The sequence below is a fragment of the Panulirus ornatus genome, chromosome 46 (assembly GCF_036320965.1).
Source record: "Panulirus ornatus isolate Po-2019 chromosome 46, ASM3632096v1, whole genome shotgun sequence".
Classification (NCBI taxonomy): Eukaryota; Metazoa; Arthropoda; class Malacostraca; order Decapoda; family Palinuridae; genus Panulirus; species Panulirus ornatus.
This window is the reverse complement of record NC_092269.1, coordinates 15,934,156-15,959,155: the sequence shown is the minus strand read 5'-3', so window position 1 is coordinate 15,959,155 and position 25,000 is coordinate 15,934,156. Positions and strand designations below refer to the sequence as shown.

Below are 25,000 nucleotides of genomic sequence, written 5' to 3'. Positions count from 1 at the left end.
AGGTCATCAACGTGCCTTTCAAATGACAATACCGACACACTGGAAGAACTGGATGTTGGACTATTGCTATGATGAATTAAGGAAAGAAGGCTATAGGATACAACTGTCATTAAATCGTAAGTTGAACCTTCTTCTTGAAAACAGCGACTGGACCAAGAACACAAACCCATCTTTTGTGGTAAACCTGTCTAATAAATAAACAACTAGATAATGATTCCTTGTGTGCATTAGGCTATGGTTTAAGTTTTGTGTGCTCTAACAGAGAAGCCAGCTGTGTTGATGTCACAAAGTCTTTTTGTAATCTAGAAAAATACACTAATTTAAGTAATGATGATATTAATATTTGCAAGGGTTTACTGTATGCCAGTTTGTCAAAACCAGTGGAAGCTAATTGTCCTAAAAGATTCATAAGAGATATTAACGCCTTAAAAAAGACAAAGATATACATATTACTAAAGCAGATAAGGCTAACACTGTTGTGATTTTAGACAAAAGTAACTATTTAGCTCAAATGAATGATCTTCTAATTGATAACACAACATATTCTAAACTTAGTAAAAATCCCTTAGAGGCAGTCAATTCTCACTTCAATAAAGAAATAATGTTGTTGTTGAAAGGTAACATTTCTCTTATCAAAAGTTTGTCATCTTTGTCCCCTCCATTGCCATATATGTATGGACTTATCAAAACACATTAACAAAATTTTCCAGCAAGACCTATAGTGAGTTCAGTAGGCTCCATCACCTATAAGTTATCAAAATGGTTAATTTCCTTATTAAGCCTCTTAGTGGGTAAGGTATCAAATTCTGAAATCGTGAACAATGTAGATTTAGTCAACAAGCTAAACAATATCAATATTAATTTTGATTTCAAACTAGTTAGCTTTGATGTTTCCTCACTTTTCACTAAAGTTCCAGTTGATGACCTTTTAGAATATATATTTGATGTCTTGGATGATATTCATTTACCTCTTTCAAAGTCTAATTTCATTGAACTGACAAAATTGTTTATAGAAGACTGTATTTCAATTTAATGGAGATTATTATGCTCAAAAATTTGGTATGGCAGTGGGTAACCCTCTTTAACCTGTACTAATTAATCTTTATATGGAATTTTTTGAAACAAAATTACTAAAGGATATCTTACCTTCTAATGCAATTTGGTTTAGGTATGTAGATGATGTTCTTTGTGTTTGGTCAACAAATGAAAATTTACAAATATTTCTCCCCTTACTTAACAATTTAGTACCTTCCATCAAATTTACTGTAGAAAATGAAAATGATGATATGTTACCATTTTTAGATTGCATGATCCATAGACAAGGAAACAAGTTTAAGTTTAGCATATAAAGAAAACCCACCAATGTATGCTCATATATCCATTATTACTCATCTGAACATGGCAGAGTTAAATTATCATCATTTCAATCTATGTTCCTAAGGGCATTACGTATTTGCAGTGCAGAGTTTATGGATGATGAGTTTGAGAAGATATATTCTATTGATCTAAGTTAAAGTACCCTAGATCTTTCATTGATAAATCCCGTAAGTTAGCAAAGAAATCATTTTACAGAGTTGAGCCCAAACCTTTCATTGACACAAAGAACCTTTTAGTTCTCCCTTTTAATAATAATTTCACTTTGCTTCCCATGTTGCTGAAATCCTTTAATGCAAATTTTGCCTTTAGCAACAATAATACTATAAAGAATATCTTTATCGGGAATTCACCAGAAAATTCTCTTGGTTGCATCTATAAAGTTCCTTGTGGAAACTGTGATAAATTTTATGTTGGTCAGACTCGTAAGGATCTTTCTGTTAGACTTAAGCAACATAAATATAGTATAACAACGGGAGAAGAATCAAATGCCTTGTTTAATCATGCTAAAAACTATGATCATTGTATTGACTGGAGTAACGCCATCTCAGTTGTCAACTCTAACTCTATTAGCAAGAGAAATATCATTGAATCTTCTATTAATGAATACACAAATAATTATAATCTTAATATTAGTTATAGTCTGTACAAATTAGATAGCTTTATTGTTGATAAGATTTGTAAAATGATAAGTTTATGAACGCTCGTTGTATGTTTTGGACAATCACATGTTTACCAAATGGCGTCCTAGCTTCGTCTCTTCGATGTATATCAACTGACGTATACATCTCTCTTGTGTCTCCCCTAATGATGTGATTATTACACGAAAGTGCACTTGGGAACTTATCGTGTTTCATTTTCCCCGTGGATTCATAGGAATATATATATATATATATATATATATATATATATATATATATATATATATATATATATATATATATATATATATATATATATATATACATATATATATACATATATATATATATATACATATATATATATATATATATATATATATATATATATATATATATATATATATATATATATATATATATATATATATATATTTTCTTTTTTTCTTATTTTGCTTTGTCGCTGTCTCCCGCGTTTGCGAAGTAGCGCAAGGAAACAGACGAAAGAAATGGCCCAACCCACCCCCATACACATGTATATACATACACGTCCACACACGCAAATATACATACCTATACATCTCAATGTACACATATATATACACACACAGACACATACATATATACTCATGCACACAATTCACACTGTCTACCATTATTCATTCCCATCGCCACCTCGCCACACATGGAATACCATCCCCCCCCCCCTCATGTGTGCGAGGTAGCGCTAGGAAAAGACAAAGGCCCCATTCGTTCACACTTAGTCTCTAGCTGTCATGCAATAATGCCCGAAACCACAGCTCCTTTTCCACATCCAGACCCCACACAACTTTCCATGGTTTACCCCAGACGCTTCACATGCCCTGGTTCAATCCACTGACAGCACGTCAACCCCGGTATACTACATCGATCCAGTTGATAGAGATGCTCTCTGGAAGGTATAAAGAATATATGGTGTGGGAGGCAAGTTGTTATAAGCAGTGAAAAGTTTTATCAAGTATGTACGAGTAGGAAGAGAGGAGTGTGATTTGTTCTCAGTGAATGTAGGTTTGCGGCAGAGGTGCGTAATGTTTCCATAGTTGTTTAATTTGTTTATGGATGGGGTTCGTAGGTAGGTGAATGCAAGAGTTTTGGAAAGAGGGGCAAGTATGCAGTCTGTTGTAGATGAGAGACCTTGGGAAGTGAGTCAGTTGATGTTCGCTGATGATACAGCTGTGGTGGATGATTCGTGTAAGAAACTGCAGAAGCTGGTGACTGAATTTTGTAAAGTGTGTTAAAGAAGAAGGCTGAGAGTAAATGTCAATAAAAGAAAGGTTATTAAGTACAGTAGGGTTGAGGGACAATTCAACTGGGAGGTAAGTTTGAATGAGGAAAAACTGGAGAAGTGAAGTGTTTTAGATATCTGGGAGTGGATTTGGCAGCGGATGGAACCATGATAGCGGAAGTGAATCATAGGGTGGGGGTGGGAGCCAAAGTTCTGGGAGCGTTGAGAAATGTGTGGAAATCGAGAACATTATCTTGGAAAGCAAAAATGGGTATGTTTGAAGGAATTGTGGTTCCAACAATGTTATATGGTTGCGAGGCGTGGGCTATAGATAGAGTTGGGCGGTGGAGGGTGCATGTGCTGGAAATGAGATGTTTGAGGTGAATATGTTGTGTGAGGTGGTTTCAAGTAAGTAATGAAAGGGTAAGAGAGATGTGTGGTCATAAAAAGAGTATGGTTGAATGAGGAAAAGAGGGTGCTGTGAAATAGTTTGGTCACATGGAGAGAATGAATTAGGAAACATTGACTAAGAGGGTATATGTGTCAGAAGTAGAGGAAACGTGGAGAAGTGGGAGACAAAATTGGAGGTGGAAAGGTGGAGTGAAAAAGATTTTGAGTGATCGGGGCCTGAACATGCAGGAAGTTGAAATGCGTGCAAGGAATAGAGTGAATTGGAATGATTTGTCATACCGGGGTTTACGTGTTGTCAATGGGTTGAACAAGGGCTTGTGAAGCGTCTGTGGTAAATCATGGGAAGTTTTGTGGGGCCTGGCTGCAGCTGTGGTTTCGGTGCTGTCATGTGTAATGCGCCAAGTTCACATCTTATCCACATCCAGGGCCCACAGAGTTTTCCATGGTCTATCCCAGACGTTTCACATTTCTTGGTTAAATCCATAGACAGCACGTCGACCCCGGTATACCACATTGTTCCAATTCACTATTCCTTGCTCGCCTTTCACCCTGCTGCATGTTCTGTCCCCGATCGCTCAAAATCTTTTTCACTCTATCCTTCCGCCTCCAATTTGGTCTCCCGCTTCTCCTCGTTCCTCCCACCTTTGACACAAATATCTTCTATATCAATCTTTTCTCACTCATTCTCTCCACATATCCAAATCTCTTCAATACAATCTCTTCTGCTCTCTTAACCACATTTTATTTCCACGCATATCCTTTACCCTTTTATCACTTCCTCAATGAAACTACCTCAAACTCCATATTGTCCTCAGACATTTCATTTCTAACAGATACAACCTCTTCCGCATAACCTTATCTATAGCCGATGCCTCTCAACCATGTATTACTGTTGAAACTACTATTCCTTCAAATATACCCATTTTGGTCTCCTAGATAACGTTCTCTCTTTCCACACATTCCTCATCGCTCCAAGAACTTTCACCTCCTGCCCTTCCTGTGATTCACTTCCGCCCCCATTGCTCCATCCGGTGCTAGGTCCACTCCTAGACACCTAAAGCACTTCATTTTCTCCACTTTTTCTCCATTCAACCTTACATCCAAATCAACCCGACTCTCAACCCTACTGAACCTTATAAACTTGCAATTATTTAGATTTACTCTCAACTTTCACCTTTCACACATATTTCCAAACTCAGTCACCAACTTCTGCAGTTTCTCCCTCTAATCAGCAATCAAATCTGTATCATCGGCGAACAACAACTGACTCACTTCCCAGGCCCTCTCATCCCCAAGAGACTGCATACTTGCCCTTCTCTCCAAAACTCTTTTGTTTCACCTTCCTAACCATCCCATCCATAAACAAATTAAACAACTATGGGGACATCATACACACTTGCCGCAGACCGAGCTTCACTGGGTAAAAACTTTTCACTACTTCTAGGAGCTTACCTCTCACGCCATATATTCTTAAGACCTACAAAGCATCTCTATCAGTCCTATAATATGCCTTCTTCCGATCCATAATCAACACATACAAATCCTTCTGTTTTTCTAAACATTTTTTTTTACACAGATTCTTCAAAGCAGACACTTAATCCTCACACCCTTTTCCACTTCTGAAACCACACTGCTCTTCCCCAATCTGATGATCTGTACATGCCTTCACCCTATAACTCAATACCCTCCCTTACAATTTTGAGGGAATTCTCAAGAAACGTATGTCTCTGTAGTCTGAGCACTCACCTTTATCAACTTTGCCTTTATACGGTGGCACTTTGAATGCATTCCGTCAGTTTTCAGGCACTTCATCAAAACACCCTACATCTGCCCCACTATCATCAAACACGTTCAACTAACCTTCAAAATACTCACTTTATCTTTTCACTTCTTCCCTACCTGTTTTCACTTCCCCCTTGTCACTTCACCGATGCTACCATTTTTTCACTTGTCTTTCGCACGTTATTTATCTCCTTCCAAAACATCTGCCACTCTATCATCAAATACATTCAAAAGACCTTCAAAATAATCACTCCATCTCCTTTTCACTTCGTTACTACCTGTTATCACTTCCCCCTTGCCCCTTCACCGATGTTCCCATTTGTTGTCTTGCCTTACGCAGGCTATTCACCTCTTTCCAAAGCGTCTTTCTATTCTCCTAAAATCTTAATAAAACTCTCTCTCACCTTAACTCTCATTTGCCCTCTTTTTCAACTCTTACACTTTACTCTTGGCCTCCCGATTTCTTTTTTACATCTTCCAGCCATTTGCGCTACTTCCTTGTGAGTATCGTCCAAACTTCTCTCTTTTCTCTTTCAGTAACAACTTTACTTCTTTATCCTACTTCTCATTAACCTTTCTAATCTGCCTACCTTTCTCATGCTAAATGCACCTGTTGCACAAGCCATCTCTTCTTCCCTAAATACCTCCCATTCCTCACCCACTCCCCACACCTCATTTTCTCTCACCCTTTGCCATTCTACACTTAATCTCCCCAGGGATGAAGGAGTTAAAGGTCTTCTCTCTCCATATTATTGTTTCAACTTTTCTTTCACGTCCAGTTTTAGTTCAGTATTTTCTCATAAATAATGGATCAGAGTCGCCACGGATCATTTGCAAATAAGCTGAAGGACTGAGAGAGAGGTTTGCTGATGGCCTCCAGACAGAATACCAGTAGACTGCAACTGTGACCACTGAGCAGAATTACGAAAATCCCCTGAAATGTTGAAGAAAGAAAGTAGACTTAAGATCATAATGTTACGGTAATCCAGTTCGTCAATGAAGAGACTGATATCTAATCCATGCACACCTGGTTTCTGTACTTTAAGTCAGCCAAGTGTAAGTTATGAAGCACCAAAAGATATAATCCATATGGAATCCTAGCTGCTAAAAATACAGAAAGAAGGTTTAAGCCACAGACATTTTACCAGGTACTACAGATAGACAGATCAATTTCCAGAAAATAAGTTTACTCTACTTCAGTCTGCAAAGTATCCACAGTAATGTAGATAATATTATCATAGGGGAATATTGACAAGAAAGATAAACATATCCCTTACCCAGAGGTTACTTAAAGCGAGAGATGTGCTGACTGTTATCTTGGAGGGAGAGTAAGCACAGTAAGAAGTGTTTGGGACGCTGTCTTTAAAGAAATGGTCAAACAATCCGGCCTCGGTCAGGGAGAAGATTCTGTAAGGAGAGAAATGTTTTTTTAGAATGATAATACAACCACATCGCTGCAGAGACACACAGACACAGACTCAGACACAGACGCACACAAGAGTTATGGGAGCATGTGATACGGGGAAAGTAAGTAAATTCTAGATTGATATGGGCTAAATTGAAAGTGAATGGAGAGAGATGGGTGATTATTGGTGGCTATGCACCTAGTCTTGAAAAGAAAGATCATGAGAGGCAGGTGTTTTGGGAGCAGCTGAGTGAATGTGTTAGCATCATTGCTGCACGAGACCAGGTCATAGTGATGGGTTAAGTAAATGCAAAGCAGGGTATAATTGATGTACATTGGGTGTTCAGTGTTATAAATGGAAATGGTGAAGAGCTTGTAGATTTGTGTGCTGCGAAAGGACTGGTGTTTGGGAATACCTGGTATAAAAAGAGAGATATACATAAGTAGAAAAGATGGCCAAAGGTCGTTATTAGATTACGTGTTAATTGATAAGTGTGTATAACAGAGACTTTGGATGCTAATGGCCTAAGAGAGGCAGCTAGAGGGATGTTTAATCGCTATGTTGTGGAGGCGAAGGTGAAGATTTGTAGAAGTTTTCAGAAAATAAGAGAGAATGTTGGGGTGAAGAAAGTGGTGAGAGTAAGTGAGCTTGGGAAGGAGAATTGTGTGAGGAAGTACCAGGAAAGACTGAGTGCAGAATGGAAAAGGTGAGAGCAAAGAACACAAGGGGAGTGGGGGGAGGGATGATATATTTAGGGAATCAGTAATGGCTTGCGCAAAAGATGCACATGGAATGAGAAAGGTGGGAGGTGGGCAGATTAGAAAGGATAGTGAGTTGTGGGATAAAGAAGTAATATTGTTAGTGAAAGGGAAGAGAGAGGCGTTTGACGATATTTGTAGGGAAGTAGTACAAACGACTGGAAGAGAAAGCGGCAGGAAGTCAAAAGAAAAGTACAACTGGTGAAAAAGAGGACACACGAGAATTGGGGTGAAAGGGTATCATTAAATTTTAGGGAGAATAAAAAGATGTTTTCGAAGGAGGTAGATAAAGTGCGTAAGACAAGAGAACAAATGTGACCATCGGAGAAGGGAGTTAAAGGGGAAGTAATAACAAGTAGTGATGAAGTGAGGAGATGAAACGAATATTTTGAAAGTTTGTTCAATTTGTTTCATGAGAGAGTGGTACATATAGGGTGTTTTAGTCGGGGTGATATCCAAAATGAGAGGGCCAAGGAGAATGGCTTGGTAAAAAGAGAAAAATTAGTGAGACCTTTTCAGATGATGAAAGCCGGCAATCGGCGGGTTTGGATGGTATTGCAGTGGAATTCATTAAAAAAGGGGTGACTGTGCTGTTGATTGGTTGGTAAGGATATGTATGGATCATGGTGAAGTGCCTGAGGATTGGCGGAATTCATGCATAGTACCAGTGTACAAAAGCAAAGGGGATAGAGGTCAGTGTTCAAATATATGGAACCATGGAAAAGAAAGTAAGACACAAGGCGGGAGAGGCGGCAAAGGTTCTGGGAGCTTTGAATAATGTTTGGAAGATGAGAATGATATCTCACAAATCAAAAATAGGTATGTTTGAAGGAATAGCGGTTCCAACAATGTTGTATGATTGTAGGGCAAAGGCTATAGATAGAGTTGTATGGAGGAGGCTGGATCTCTTGGAAATTAAATGTTTGAGGACAATATGTGATGTGAGGTCGTTTCATCGAGTAAATAATGAAAGTGTAAGAGAGATGTGTGGTAGTGAAAAGAGTTTGGTTGAGAGAGCAGAAGAAGGTGTATTGAAATGTTTTGGCCACATACAGAGGGTGAGTGAGGAAATATAGTCAAAGAGGATACATATGTCAGAGGTGGAGGGATGGAGAAGAAGTGAGACACCAAATTGGATGTGAAAGGAAGAAGTGGCCTGAACATACAGGAGGATGAAAGGCGTGCAAGGAATCGGGTGAATTGAAACAATGTAGTATACCGGGGACGATGTGCTGTCAATGGATTGAACCAGGGCATATATAGCGTCAGGAGTAAACCATGCAAAGTTTTGTGGGGCCTGATCGTGGAAAGGGAGCTGTGGTTTCGATGCATTACACATGAATCCTAAAGACTAAGTGTGAACGAATGTGGACTTTGTTCTTTTCCTTGGGCTACCTCGCGCACATGCGGGGAGAGTGTCGTACCATCTCATATATGTACATATATATATATATATATATATATATATATATATATATATATATATATATATATATATATATATATATATATATATATATATCTGTGTATGTATATGTAGATATAAGCTGAAAAGTATACGTAAGTATACGTGACTGTGTGGGCGTTTATGTATATACATGTGTATGTGGGTGGGTTGGACAATTCTTTCGTCTGTTTCCTTGCACTACCTAGCTAACGCTTGATATACAGACAAAGAATAATATAACACACACACACACACTCGCACACACATATATATTTATGAATGAATATTTGTTTATTTATTTATTTATTTTGCTTTTTCGCTGTCTAGCGAGTTTGCAAGGTAGCGCAAGGAAATAGAAACAGAAAGGGTAGTGAGTAGTGGGATGAAGAAGTAAAATTAATAGTGAAAGAGAAGAGAGAGGCATTTGCACGATTTTTGCGGGGAAAAATGCAAATGAGTGAGAGATGTATAAAAGAAAATGACAGGAGGTCAAGAGAAAGGTGCAAAAGATGAAAAAGAGGGCAAATGAGAGTTGGGTTGAGAGAGTATCATTAAATTTTAGGGAGAATAAAAAGATGTTATGAAAGGAGGTAAATAAAGTGCGTAAGACAAGAGAGCAAATGGGAACTTCAGTGAAGGGGGCTAATGGGGAGGTGATAACAAGTAGTGGTGATGTAAGAAGGAGATGGAGTGAGTATTTTGAAGGTTTGTTGAATGTGTTTGATGATAGAGTGGCAGATATATGGTGTTTTGGTCGAGGTGGTGTGCAAAGTGAAAGGGTTAAGGAAAATGATTTGGTAAAACGAGGTAGTAAAAGCTTTTCGTTTGATGAAAGCCGGCAAGGCAGCAGGTTTGGATGGTACTGAAGTGGAATTTATTGAAAAAGGGGGTGATTATATTATTGACTAGTTGGAAAGGTTCTTTAATGTATCTATGATTCATGGTGAGGTGCCTGACGATTGGCGGAATGCGTGCATAGACCCATTGTATAAAGGCAAGGGGATAAGAGTGAGTGCTCAAATTACAGAGGTATAAGTTTGTTGAGTATTCCTGGTATATTATATGGGAGGGTATTGATTGAGAGGGTGAAGGCATGTACAGAGCATCAGATTGGGGAAGAGCAGTGTGGTTTCAGGAGTGGTAAAGGATGTGTTGATCAGGTGTTTGCTTTGAAGAATGTATGTGAGAAATGCTTAGAAAAGCAAATGGATTTGTATGTAGCATTTATGGATCTGGAGAAGGCATATGATAGAGTTGATAGAGATGCTCTGTGGAAGGTATTAAGAATATATGGTGTGGGAGGCAAGTTGTTAGAAGCAGTGAAAAGTTTTTATCGAGGATGTAAGGCATGTGTACGTGTAGGAAGAGAGGAAAGTGATTGGTTCTCAGTGAATGTAGGTTTGCGGCAGGGGTGTGTGATGTCTCCATGGTTGTTTAATTTGTTTATGGATGGGGTTGTTAGGGAGGTAGATGCAAGAGTTTTGGAAAGAGGGGCAAGTATGAAGTCTGTTGGGGATGAGAGAGCTTGGGAAGTGAGTCAGTTGTTGTTCGCTGATGATACAGCGCTGGTGGCTGATTCATGTGAGAAACTGCAGAAGCTGGTGACTGAGTTTGGTAAAGTGTGTGAAAGAAGAAAGTTAAGAGTAAATGTGAATAAGAGCAAGATTATTAGGTACAGTAGGGTTGAGGGTCAAGTCAATTGGGAGGTGAGTTTGAATGGAGAAAAACTGGAGGAAGTGAAGTGTTTTAGATATCTGGGAGTGGATCTGGCAGCGGATGGAACCATGGAAGCGGAAGTGGATCATAGGGTGGGGGAGGGGGCGAAAATTCTGGGAGCCTTGAAGAATGTGTGGAAGTCGAGAACATTATCTCGAAAAGCAAAAATGGGTATGTTTGAAGGAATAGTGCTTCCAACAATGTTGTATGGTTGCGAGGCGTGGGCTATGGATAGAGTTGTGCGCAGGAGGATGGATGTGCTGGAAATGAGATGTTTGAGGACAATGTGTGGTGTGAGGTGGTTTGATCGAGTAAGTAACGTAAGGGTAAGAGAGATATGTGGAAATAAAAAGAGCGTGGTTGAGAGACCAGAAGACGGTGTTTTGAAATGGTTTGGGCAGATTGAGAGAATGAGTGAGGAAAGATTGACCAAGAGGATATATGTGTCGGAGGTGGAGGGAACGAGGAGAAGAGGGAGACCAAATTGGAGGTGGAGAGATGGAGTGAAAAAGATTTTGTGTGATCGGGGCCTGAACATGCAGGAGGGTGAAAGGAGGGCAAGGAATAGAGTGAATTGGAGTGATGTGGTATGCCGGGGTTGACGTGCTGTCAGTGGATTGAATCAAGGCATGTGAAGCGTCTGGGGTAAACCATGGAAAGCTGAGTAGGTATGTATTTTTGCGTGTGTGGACGTATGTATATACATGTGTATGGGGGTGGGTTGGGCCATTTCTTTCGTCTGTTTCCTTGCGCTACCTCGCAAACGCGGGAGACAGCGGCAAAAAAAAAAAAAATATATATATATATATATATATATATATATATATATATATATATATATATATATATATATATATATATATATATATATATATTATCATTACTAGTTTCCTTTGTCGCTGTCTCCCGCGTTTGCGAGGTAGCGCAAGGAAAGAGATGAAAGAAATGGCCCAACCCACCCCCACACACATGTATATACATAAACGTCCACACGCGCAAATATACATACTTATATATCTTAATGTACACATATATATACACACACAGACATATACATATATGCACATGTATATACTTCATACTGTCTGCTGTTATTCATTCCCATCTCCACCTCCCCACACATGGAATAACACCCCCCGTCATGTGTGCGAGGTAGCGCTAGGAAAAGACAACAAAGGCCCCATTCGTTCACACTTAGTCTCTAGCTGTCATGTAATAATGCCCGAAACCACAGCTCCCTTTCCATATCCAGGCCCTACAGAACTTTCCATGGTTTACCCCAGACGTTTCACATGCCATGATCCAATCCATTGACAGCACGTCGACCCCGGTATACCATATCAATCCAATTCACTCTATTCCTTGCCCGCCTTTCACCCTCCTGCATATTCAGGCCCCGATCACACAAAATCTTTTTCACTCCATCTTTCCAACTTCAATTTGGTCTCCCATTTCTCCTCGTTCCCTCCACCTCCGACACATATATCCTCTTGGTCAATCTTTCCTCAGTCATTCTCTCCATGTGCCCAAACCATTTCAAAACACCCTCTTCTGCTCTCTCAACCACACTCTTTTTATTCTCACACATCTCTCTTACCCATACATTACTTACTCGATAAAACCACCTCACACCACATATTGTCCTCAACATCTCATTTCCATCACATCCACCCTCCTGCGCACAACTCTATCCATAGCCCACGCCTTGCTACCATACAACATCGTTGGAACCACTATTCCTTCAAAAGTACCAATTTTTGCTTTCCGATATAATGTTCTCGACTTCCAAACATTCTTCAAGGCTCCCAGGATTTTCGCCCCCTCACGCACGCTATGATTCACTTCCGCTTCCATGGTTCCATCCGCTGCCAGATCCACTCCCAGATATCTAAAACACTTTACTTCCTCCATTTTTTCTCCATTCAAACTAACCTTCCAATTGACTTGACCCTCAACCCTACTGTTCCTAATAACCTTGCTCTTATTCACATTTACTTTTAACTTTCTTCTTTCACACACTTTACCAAGCTCAGTCACCAGCTTCTGCAGTTTCTCACATAAATCAGCTATCGGCGCTGTATCATCAGCGAACAACAACTGACTCACTTCACAAGCTCTTTCTTCCACAACAGACTTCATACTTGCCCCTCTTTCCAAAACTCTTGGATTCACATCTCTAATAACCCCAACCATAAACAAATTAAACAACCATGGAGACATCACACACGCCTGCCGCAAACCTACATTCACTGAGAACCAATCACTTTCCTCTCTTATAACACGTACACATGCCTTACATCCTCGATAAAAACTTTTCACTGCTCTAACAACTTGCCTCCCACACCATATATTCTTAGTATCTTCCACAGAGCATCTCTATTAATTATATATATATATATATATATATATATATATATATATATATATATATATATATATATATATATATATATATATATATATATATATATATATATATATATATATATATATAGGATGAGGATGAGTGAGGAAAGATTGACCAAGAGGATATATGTGTCGGAGGTGGAGGGAACAAGGAGAAGAGGGAGACCAAATTGGAGGTGGAAAGATGGATTGTGGAAAAAGATTTTGTGTGATCGGGCCTGACATGCGGAGGTGAAGGAGGGCAAGAATAGAGTGAATGTGAGCGATTTGGTATACCGGGGTTGACGTGTGTCAGTGGATTGAAGCAAGGCATGTAAGCGTCTGGGGTAAACCATGGAAGTGTTAGGTATGTTATTTGCTGTTTTGGACGTATGTAATACATGTGGGGAGGGGGGGTTGGGCATTTCTTTGTCTATTTTCTTGCGCTTACCTCCGACGCGGAGACAGCGACAATATATATAATTATATATTATAATATATATATATATATATATATATATTATATATATATTATATATATAATATAATATATATATATATATATATATATATATATATATATATATATCACGGACTGTGATCCTTCTGTGGTTACAAGAATGTTCTTCCGCCCACCAGTGATGCTACTACGTTTGTGAATCAAGAACCATTGCAACACAAACCTCGCCAGGTGGTAGAGTGTCCCGCAGTGTATCGAGACAGACTTCCCCCGAACTTTTTTAAAGGGGAAGTAAATGTTTATAGTTGTGTTACTGGAGTGATAGTTTTCATACATGGTGCTTTGACAAGAAAATAGTGAAATTGGAAAAAAATGTAGCTTAGACATTGAAGCTTATTGATACAGTGGTTAAATTGATGAGAACTACTATTGACGTTTGTGTAAATAAATTATACATTTCCCTTTTCCATAGCCAGAGGTTGAACGATTATGTGACAATCATTTTTTTCATTTCATTTCAAGCTAGAAGTTTCAGTTTTCTAAATCATTTCTTAATTTTTCGTATGTATATATATGTATATGTGTGTGTGTGTATATGTGCGTATGTATGTGTATGTATATCTATCTATATATATATATATATATATATATATATATATATATATATATATATATATATATATATATATATATATATATATATATATATATATATATATATATATATATATGTGTATATATGTATATATAATCCCTGGGGATAGGGGCTGAAAGAATACTTCCCACGCATTCCTCGCGTGTCGTAGAAGGCGACTAGAGGGGACGGGAGAGGGGGGCCAGAAGTCCTCCCCTCCTTGTATTTTTTTAAATTTCTAAAATGGGAAACAGAAGAAGGAGTCACGCGGGGAGTGTTCATCCTCCTCGAAGGCCCAGACTGGGGTGTCTAAATGTGTGTCGATGTAACCAAGATGTGAAAAAAGGAGAGATAGGTAGTATGTTTGAGGAAAGGAACCTGGATGTTTTGGCTCTGAGTGAAACGAAGCTTAAGGTTAAAGGGGAAGTGTGGTTTGGAATGTCTTGAGAGTAAAGTCAGGGGTTAGTGAGTGGACAAGAGCAAGGTAAGGAGTAGCAGTACTCCTGAAACAGGAGTTGTGGGAGTATGTGATAGAATGTAAGAAAGTAAATTCTCGATTAATATGGGTAAAACTGAAAGTTGATGGAGAGAGATGGGTGATTATTGGTGCATATGCACCTGGGCATGAGAAGAAAGATCATGAGAGGCAAGTGTTTTGGGAGCAGCTGAATGAGTGTGTTAGTGGTTTTGATGCACGAGACCAGGTTATAGTGATGGGTGATTTGAATGCAAAAGTGAGTAATATGGCAGTTGAGGGAATAATTGGTATACATGGGGTGTTCAGTGTTGTAAATGGAAATGATGAAGAGCTTGTAGATTTATGTGCTGAAAAAGGACTGGTGATTGGGAATACCTGGTTTAAAAACCGAGATATACATAAGTATACGTATGTAAGTAGGAGAGATGGCCAGAGAGCGTTACTGGATTACGTGTTAATTGACAGGCGATCGAAAGAGAGACTTTTGGATGTTAATGTGCTGAGAGGTGCAACTGGAGGGATGTCTGATCATTATGTTGTGGAGGCTAAGGTGAAGATTTGTATGGGTTTTCAGAAAAGAAGAGTGAATGTTGGGGTGAAGAGGGTGGTGAGAGTAAATGAGCTTGGGAAGGAGACTTTTGAGAGGAAGTACCAGGAGAGACTGAGTACAGAATGGAAAAAGGTGAGAACAATGGAAGTAAGGGGAGTGAGGGAGGAATGGGATGTATTTAGGGAATCAGTGATGTTGTGGAGGCTAAGGTGAAGATTTGTATGGGTTTTCAGAAAAGAAGAGTGAAGGTTGGGGTGAAGAGGGTGGTGAGAGTAAATGAGCTTGGGAAGGAGACTTGTGAGAGGAAGTACCAGGAGAGACTGAGTACAGAATGGAAAAAGGTGAGAACAATGGAAGTAAGGGGAGTGAGGGAGGAATGGGATGTATTTAGGGAATCAGTGATGGATTGCGCGAAAGATGCTTGTGGCATGAGAAGAGTGGGAGGTGGGTTGATTAGAAAGGGTAGTGAGTGGTGGGATGAAGAAGTAAGATTATTAGTGACATAGAAGAGAGAGGCATTTGGACGATTTTTGCAGGGAAAAAATGCAGTTGAGTGGGAGATGTATAAAAGAAAGAGACAGGAGGTCAAGAGAAAGGTGCAAGAGGTGAAAATGAGGGCAAATGAGAGTTGGGGTGAGAGAGTATCATTAAATTTTAGGGAGAATAAAAAGATGTTCTGGAAGGAGGAAAATAAAGTGCGTAAGACAAGGGAGCAAATGGGAACTTCAGTGAAGGGCGCAAATGGGGAGGGGATAACAAGTAGTGGTGATGTGAGAAGGATATGGAGTGATTATTTTAAAGGTTTGTTGAATGAGTTTGATGATAGAGTGGCAGATATAGGGTGTTTTGGTCGAGGTGGTGTGCAAAGTGAGAGGGTTAGGGAAAATGATTTGGTAAACAGAGATGAGGTAGTAAAAGCTTTGCGGAAGATGAAAGCCGGCAAGGCAGCAGGTTTGGATGGTATTGCAGTGGAATTTATTAAAAAAGGAGGTGACTGTATTATTGACTGGTTGGTAAGGTTATTTAATGTATACATGACTCATGGTGGGGTGCTTGAGGATTGGCGGAATGCGTGCATAGTGCCATTGTACAAAGGGAAAGGGGATAAGAGTGAGTGCTCAAATTACAGAGGTATAAGTTTGTTGAGTATTCCTGGTAAATTATATGGGAGGGTATTGATTGAGAGGGTGAAGGCATGTACAGAGCATCAGATTGGGGAAGAGCAGTGTGGTATCAGAAGTGGTAGAGGATTTGTGGATCAGGTGTTTGCTTTGAAGAATGTATGTGAGAAATACTTAGAAAAGGGAATGGATTTGTATATAGCATTTATGGATCTGGAGAAGGCATATGATAGAGTTGATAGAGATGCTCTGTGGAAGGTATTAAGAATATATGGTGTGGGAGGCAAGCTGTTAGAAGCAGTGAAAAGTTTTTATCGAGGATGTAAGGCATGTGTACGTGTAGGAATAGAGGAAAGTGATTGGTTCTCAGTGAATATAGGTTTGCGGCAGGAGTGTGTGATGTCTCCATGGTTGTTTAATTTGTTTATGGATGGGGTTGTTAGGGAGGTGAATTCAAGAGTTTTGGAAAAAGGGGCAAGTATGAAGTCTGTTGGGGATGAGAGAGCTTGGGAAGTGAGTCAGTTGTTGTTCTCTGATGACACTGCGCTGGTAGCTGATTCATGTGAGAAACTGCAGAAGCTGGTGACTGAGTTTGGTAAAGTGTGTGAAAGAAGAAAGTTAAGAGTAAATGTGAATAAGAGCAAGGTAATTAGGTACAGTAGTGTTGAGGGTCAAGTCAATTGGGAGGTAAGTTTGAATGGAGAAAAACTGGAGGAAGTAAAGTGTTTTAGATATCTGGGAGTGGATCTGGCAGCGGATGGAACCATGGAATCGGAAATAGATCATAGGGTGGGGGAGGGGGCGAAAATCCTGGGAGCCTTGAAGAATGTGTGGAAGTCGAAAAGAATATCTCGGAAAGCAAAAATGGTATGTTTGAAGGAATAGTGCTTCCAACAATGTTGTATGGTTGCGAGGCGTGGGCTATGGATAGAGTTGTGCGCAGGAGGATGGATGTGCTGGAAATGAGGTGTTTGAGGACAATGTGTTGTGTGAGGTGGTTTGATCGAGTAAGTAACGTAAGGGTAAGAGAGATGTGTGGAAATAAAAAGAGCTTGGTTGAGAGAGCAGAAGAGGGTGTTTTGAAATGGTTTGGGCACAATGAGAGAATGAGTGAGGAAAGATTGACCCAGAGGATATATGTGTCGGAGGTGGAGGGAACGAGAAGTGCGAGACGAAATTGGAGGTGGTTTACCCTAGACGCTTCACATGCCTTGATTCAATCTACTGACAGCACGTCAACCCCGGTATACCACATCGCTCCAATTCACTCTATTCCTTGCCCTCCTTTCACCCTCCTGCATGTTCAGGCCCCGATCACACAAAATCTTTTTCACTCCATCTTTCCACCTCCAATTTGGTCTCCCACTTCTCCTCGTTCCCTCCACCTCCGACACATATATTCTCTTGGTCAATCTTTCCTCACTCATTCTCTCCATGTGCCCAAACCATATCAAAACACCCTCTTCTGCTCTCTCAACCACGCTCTTTTTATTTCCACACATCTCTCTTACCCTTACGTTACTTACTCGATCAAACCACCTCACACCACACATTGTCCTCAAACATTTCATTTCCAGCACATCCACCCTCCTGCGCACAACTCTATCCATAGCCCACGCCTCGCAACCATACAACATTGTTGAAACCACTATTCCTTCAAACATAGCCATTTTTGCTTTCCGAGATAATGTTCTCGACTTCCACACATTCTTCAAGGCTTCCAGGATTTTCGCCCCTCCCCCATATATATATATATGTATATATATATATATATATATATATATATATATATATATATATATATATATATATATATATATTGAACCATTATGTGACATTCATTTTTTTCATTCATTTCAAGCTAGAAGTTTCAGTTTTCTAAATTGTTTCTTACATTTTTCATATGTATATATATGTATGTTTGTGTGTGTGTATATGTGCGTATGTATGTGTATGTGTGTGTATATGTATATGTATATATATATGTATATTATCCTTGGGGATAGGGGTGAAAGAATACTTCCCACGTATTCCTCGCGTGTCGTAGAACGCGACTAGAGGGGACGGGAGCGGGGGGCCAGAAATCCTCCCCTCCTTGTATTAACTTTCTAAAATGGGAAACAGAAGAAGGAGTCACGCGGGGAGTGCTCATCCTCCTCGAAGGCTCAGAGTGGGGTGCCTAAATGTGTGTGGATATAACCAAGATGTGAAAAAAGGAGAGATAGGTAGTATGTTTGAGGAAAGGAACCTGGATGTTTTGGCTCTGAGTGAAACGAAGCTCAAGGGTAAAGGGGAAGAGTGGTTTGGAAATGTCTGGGGAGTAAAGTCAGGGGTTAGTGAGAGGACAAGAGCAAGGGAAGGAGTAGCAATACTCCTGAAACAGGAGTTGTGGGAGTATGTGATAGAGTGTAAGAAAGTAAATTCTCGATTAATATGGGTAAAACTGAAAGTTGATGGAGAGAGGTGGGTGATTATTGGTGCATATGCACCTGGGCATGAGAAGAAAGATCAAGAGAGGCAAGTGTTTTGGGAGCAGCTGAATGAGTGTGTTAGTGGTTTTGATGCACGAGACCGGGTTATAGTGATGGGTGATTTGAATGCAAAGGTGAGTAATGTGGCAGTTCAGGGAATAATTGGTATACATGGGGTGTTCAGTGTTGTAAATGGAAATGGTGAAGAGCTTGTAGATTTATGTGCTGAAAAGGACTGATGATTGGGAATACCTGGTTTAAAAAGCGAGATATACATAAGTATACGTATGTAAGTAGGAGAGATGGCCAGAGAGCGTTATTGGATTACGTGTTAATTGACAGGCGTGCGAAAGAGAGACTTTTGGATGTTAATGTGCTGAGAGGTGCAACTGGAGGGATGTCTGATCATTATCTTGTGGAGGCTAAGGTGAAGATTTGTATGGGTTTTCAGAAAAGAAGAGTGAATGTTGGGGTGAAGAGGGTGGTGAGAGTAAGTGAGCTTGATAAGGAGACCTGTGTGAGGAAGTACCAGGAGAGACTGAGTACAGAATTGAAAAAGGTGAGAACAATGGAAGCAAGGGGAGTGGGGGAAGAATGGGATGTATTTAGGGAATCAGTGATGGATTGCGCAAAAGATGCTTGTGGCATGGGAAGAGTGGGAGGTGGGTTGATTAGAAAGGATAGTGAGTGGTGGGATGAAGAAGTAAGAGTATTAGTGAAAGAGAAGAAAGAGGCATTTGGACGATTTTTGCAGGGAAAAAATGCAATTGAGTGGGAGATGTATAAAAGAAAGAGACAGGAGGTCTAGAGAAAGGTGCAAGAGGTGAAAAAAAGGGCAAATGAGAGTTGGGGTGAGAGAGTATCATTAAATTTTAGGGAGAATAAATATATGTTCTGGAAGGAGGTAAATAAAGTGCGTAAGACAAGGGAGCAAATGGGAACTTCGGTGAAGGGCGCAAATGGGGAGGTGATAACAAGTAGTGGTGATGTGAGAAGGAGATGGAGTGAGTATTTTGAAGGTTTGTTGAATGTGTTTGATGATAGAGTGGCAGATATAGGGTGTTTTGGTCGAGGTGGTGTGCAAAGTGAGAGGGTTAGGGAAAATTATTTGGTAAACAGAGAAGAGGTAGTGAAAGCTTTGCGGAAGATGAAAGCCGGCAAGGCAGCAGGTTTGGATGGTATTGCAGTGGAATTTATCAAAAAAGGGGGTGACTGTATTGTTGACTGGTTGGTAAGGTTATTTAATGTGTGTATGACTCATGGTGAGGTGCCTGAGGATTGGCGGAATGCGTGCATAGTGCCATTGTACAAAGGTAAAGGGGATAAGAGTGAGTGCTCAAATTACAGAGGTGTAAGTTTGTTGAGTATTCCTGGTAAATTATATGGGAGGGTATTGATTGAGAGGGTGAAGGCATGTACAGAGCATCAGATTGGGGAAGAGCAGTGTGGTTTCAGAAGTGGTAGAGGATGTGTGGATCAGGTGTTTGCTTTGAAGAATGTATGTGAGAAATACTTAGAAAAGCAAATGGATTTGTATGTAGCATTTATGGATCTGGAGAAGGCATATGATAGAGTTGATAGAGATGCTCTGTGGAAGGTATTAAGAATATATGGTGTGGGAGGAAAGTTGTTAGAAGCAGTGAAAAGTTTTTATCGAGGATGTAAGGCATGTGTACGTGTAGGAAGAGAGGAAAGTGATTGGTTCTCAGTGAATGTAGGTTTGCGGCAGGGGTGTGTGATGTCTCCATGGTTGTTTAATTTGTTTATGGATGGGGTTGTTAGGGAGGTAAATGCAAGAGTTTTGGAAAGAGGGGCAAGTATGAAGTCTGTTGGGGATGAGAGAGCTTGGGAAGGGAGTCAGTTGTTGTTCGCTGATGATACAGCGCTGGTGGCTGATTCATGTGAGAAACTGCAGAAGCTGGTGACTGAGTTTGGTAAAGTGTGTGGAAGAAGAAAGTTAAGAGTAAATGTGAATAAGAGCAAGGTTATTAGGTACAGTAGGGTTGAGGGTCAAGTCAATTGGGAGGTGAGTTTGAATGGAGAAAAACTGGAGGAAGTGAAGTGTTTTAGATATCTGGGAGTGGATCTCGCAGCGGATGGAACCATGGAAGCGGAAGTGGATCATAGGGTGGGGGAGGGGGCGAAAATTCTGGGGGCCTTGAAGAATGTGTGGAAGTCGAGAACATTATCTCGGAAAGCAAAAATGGGTATGTTTGAAGGAATAGTGGTTCCAACAATGTTGTATGGTTGCGAGGCGTGGGCTATGGATTGAGTTGTGCGTAGGAGGATGGATGTGCTGGAAATGAGATGTTTGAGGACAATGTGTGGTGTGAGGTGGTTTGATCGAGTGAGTAACGTAAGGGTAAGAGAGATGTGTGGAAATAAAAAGAGCGTGGTTGAGAGAGCAGAAGAGGGTGTTTTGAAGTGGTTTGGGCACATGGAGAGGATGAGTGAGGAAAGATTGACCAAGAGGATATATGTGTCGGAGGTGGAGGGAGCAAGGAGAAGAGGGAGACCAAATTGGAGGTGGAAAGATGGAGTGAAAAAGATTTTGTGTGATCGGGGCCTGAACATGCAGGAGAGTGAAAGGAGGGCAAGGAATAGAGTGAATTGGCGCAATGTGGTATACCGGGTTGACGTGCTGTCAGTGGATTGAATCAAGGCATGTGAAGCGTCTGGGGTAAACCATGGAAAGCTGTGTAGGTATGTATATTTGCGTGTGTGGACGTATGTATATATATGTGTATGGGGGGGGTTGGGCCATTTCTTTCGTCTGTTTCCTTGCGCTACCTCGCAAACGCGGGAGACAGCGACAAAGTATAAAAAAAAAATATATATATATATATATATATATATATATATATATATATATATATATATATATATATATATATATATATATATATATATATATATATGTATACGTATGTATTAGCGCGCGAGATAGCGGTAGGAAAAGACAACAAAGGTACATTAGTTTACACTCAGTCTCTAGCTGTCATGTATAATGCACCGAAGCCAAAGCTCCCTTTCCACATCCAGGCCCCACAAAACATTCCATGGTTTACCACAGACGCTTCACATACTCTGGTTCAATCCATTGATGGCAGGTCGACCCCGGTACACCACATCGTTCTAAATCATTGTATTCCTTGCACGCTTTTCACTTTCCTGCCTGTTTAGGCCCCGATCACTAAAGATCTTTTTCACTCAATCTTTCCACTTTTCTTCGTTCCTTCCACCTTTGACACATACATCCTCTTTGCAAATCTTTCCTCACTCATTCTCTGCAGGTGACCAAACCATCTCAATACACCCTCTTTTGCACTCTCAACCATATTCTTTTTATTACCACACATCTCTCTTACCCTTTCATTAGTTATTCGATCAACCACCTCACACCACATATTGTCCTCACACATCTCATTTCTAACACATCCATCCTCCTCCGGAGAACCCTATCTATAGCCCTCGCCTCGCAACCATATAACATTGTTGGAACCACTATCCCTTTAAACATACTCATTTTTTTTCCAAAATAATGTTCTCGACTTCGACATATCTTTCAACGCTCCCGGAAGTTTAGGCCCCTCACCCAACCTGTGACTCACTTCCGCATCCATAGTTCCATCCGCTGGCAAATCCACTCTAAGATCTCTGAAACACTTCACTTCCTCTAATTTTTCTCCATTTAAACTTACCTCCTATTTGCCTTTTCCCTCAGCCCTACTGTACCTTATAATCTTGATGTTATTCACATTTACTCTCAGCCTCCTTCTTTCACACAATTTACCAAACTCAGTCACTAGCTTCTCCTATTTTTCACTCTAATCAGCCACAAACGCTGTCTCATCAGCGAACAACATTTGACCCACTTCCTAAGCCTTCTTATCCACAATAGACTGCTTACTTGCCCCTCTCTCCAAAACTCTTGCATTCACCTCCCTAACAACCCCATCCATAAACAAATCAAATAACCATGGAGACATCATGCACCCCTGCTAAAAACCGACATTCACTGAGAACCAATCACTTTCCTATCTTCCTACTTGCGCACATGCCTTACATCCTCGATGAAAACTTTCCACTGCTTCTAACAACTTGCCTCCCATACCATATACTCTTAATACCTTCCACAGAGCATCTCTATCAACTCTATCTTATGCTTTCTCCAGATCCATAAAAGCTCCAAACAAATCCATTTGTTTTTCTAAGTATTTCTCACATACATTTTTCAAAGCAAACACTTGATCCACACATCCTCTACCACTTGTGAAAGCACACTGCTGTTTCCCAATCTGATGCTCTGTACATGCTTTCACACACTCAATCAATTCCCTCCCATATAATTTCCACAGGGGTACTCAACAATCTTACACCTCTGCAATTTGAACACTCACCTTTATCCTCTTTGCCTTTGTACAATGGCACTATGCATGCATTCCGCCAATCCTCAGGTGCTTCACCATGAGCCATACATACATTAGATATCCTCACCAACCAGTCAACTACACAGCCACCCCCTTTTTTGATAAATTCCACTGCAATACGACAGAAACCTGGCCCCGTGCCGCCTTTCATCTTCCGCAAAGCTTTCACAACCTCTTCTCTTCTTACCAAATAAATTTTCCTGACCCTCTCACTTCGCACACCACATCAACCAATACACCCTATATATGCCACTCTTTCATCTAACACATTTAACAAACTTTCAACATACTTACTCCATCTCCTATTCGCATCACCACTACTTGTTATTACCTCGCCAATAACCGCCTTCACCAATGTTCCCATTTGTTCTATTGTCTTACGCACTTCATTTACCTTCTTCCAAAAAAATCTTTTTACTTCATACTTGTCCCACTTTCCAAAACTCTTGCATTCACCACCCTAACAACCCAATCCATAAACAAATTAAACAACCATGGAGACATCACACACCACTGCCGCAAACCTACATTCACTGAGAACCAATCACTTTCCTCTCTTCCTACACGTACCCATGCCTTACATCATCGATAAAAACTTTTCACTGCTTCTAACAACTTGCCTCCCATACCATATATATATATATATATATATATATATATATATATATATATATATATATATATATATATATATATATATATATATTTTTTTTTTTTTTTTTTTTTTTGCTTTGTCGCTGTCTCCCGCGTTTGCGAGGTAGCGCAAGGAAACAGACGAAAGAAATGGCCCAACCCACTCCCATACACATGTATATACATACGTCCACACAGGCAAATATACATACCTACACATCTTTCCATGGTTTACCCCAGACGCTGTACATGCCCTGATTCAATCCACTGACAGCACGTCAAACCCGGTATACCACATCGATCCAATTCACTCTATTCCTTGCCCTCCTTTCACACTCCTGCATATTCAGGCACCGATCTAACAAAATCTTTTTCACTACATCTTTCCACCTCCAATTTGGTCTCCCACATCTCCTCGTTCCCTCCACCTCCGACACATATATCCTCTTGGTCAATCTTTCCTCACTCATTCTCTCCATGTGCCCAAACCATTTCAAAACACCCTCTTCTGCTCTCTCAACCACGCTCTTTTTATTTCGACACATCTCTCTTACCTTTACGTTACTTACTCGAGCAAACCACCTCACACCACACATTGTCCTCAAACATCTCATTTCCAGCACATCCATCCTACTGCGCACAACTCTCTCCATAGACCACGCCTCGCAACCATAAAACATTGGTGGTGCCATTATTCCTTCAAACATACCCATTTTTGCTTTCCGAGATAATGTTCTCGACTTCCACACATTCTTCAAGGGTCCCAGAATTTTCGCCCCCTCCCCTGCCCTATGATCCACTTCCGCTTCCATGGTTCCATCCGCTGCCAAATCCACTCCCAGATATCTAAAACACTTTACTTCCTCCAGTTTTTCTCCATTCAAACTTACCTCCCAATTGACTTAACCCTCAACCCTACTGTACCTAATTACCTTGCTCTTATTCACATTTACTCTTAACTTTCTTCTCTCACACAATTTACCAAACTCAGTCACCAGCTTTTGCAGTTTCTCACATGAATCAGCCACCAGCGCTGTAT

General features: G+C 40.2%; 1 protein-coding gene across 1 annotated transcript in view; it reads right to left on the bottom strand.

The window, feature by feature from the left end:
* Window positions 1–6,283: 6,283 nt before the first annotated feature.
* Window positions 6,284–25,000, bottom strand: part of LOC139763320 (glutamate receptor ionotropic, delta-2-like) — a 220,533-nt gene continuing 201,816 nt past the window's right edge. The window contains exons 6-7 of the mRNA XM_071689342.1: window positions 6,750–6,879; window positions 6,284–6,406 (exon numbers count right to left, since the gene is read on the bottom strand). Of these exons, the coding sequence (XP_071545443.1) occupies window positions 6,284–6,406; window positions 6,750–6,879 (253 nt within the window). The remainder of the gene's footprint in view (window positions 6,407–6,749; window positions 6,880–25,000) is intronic.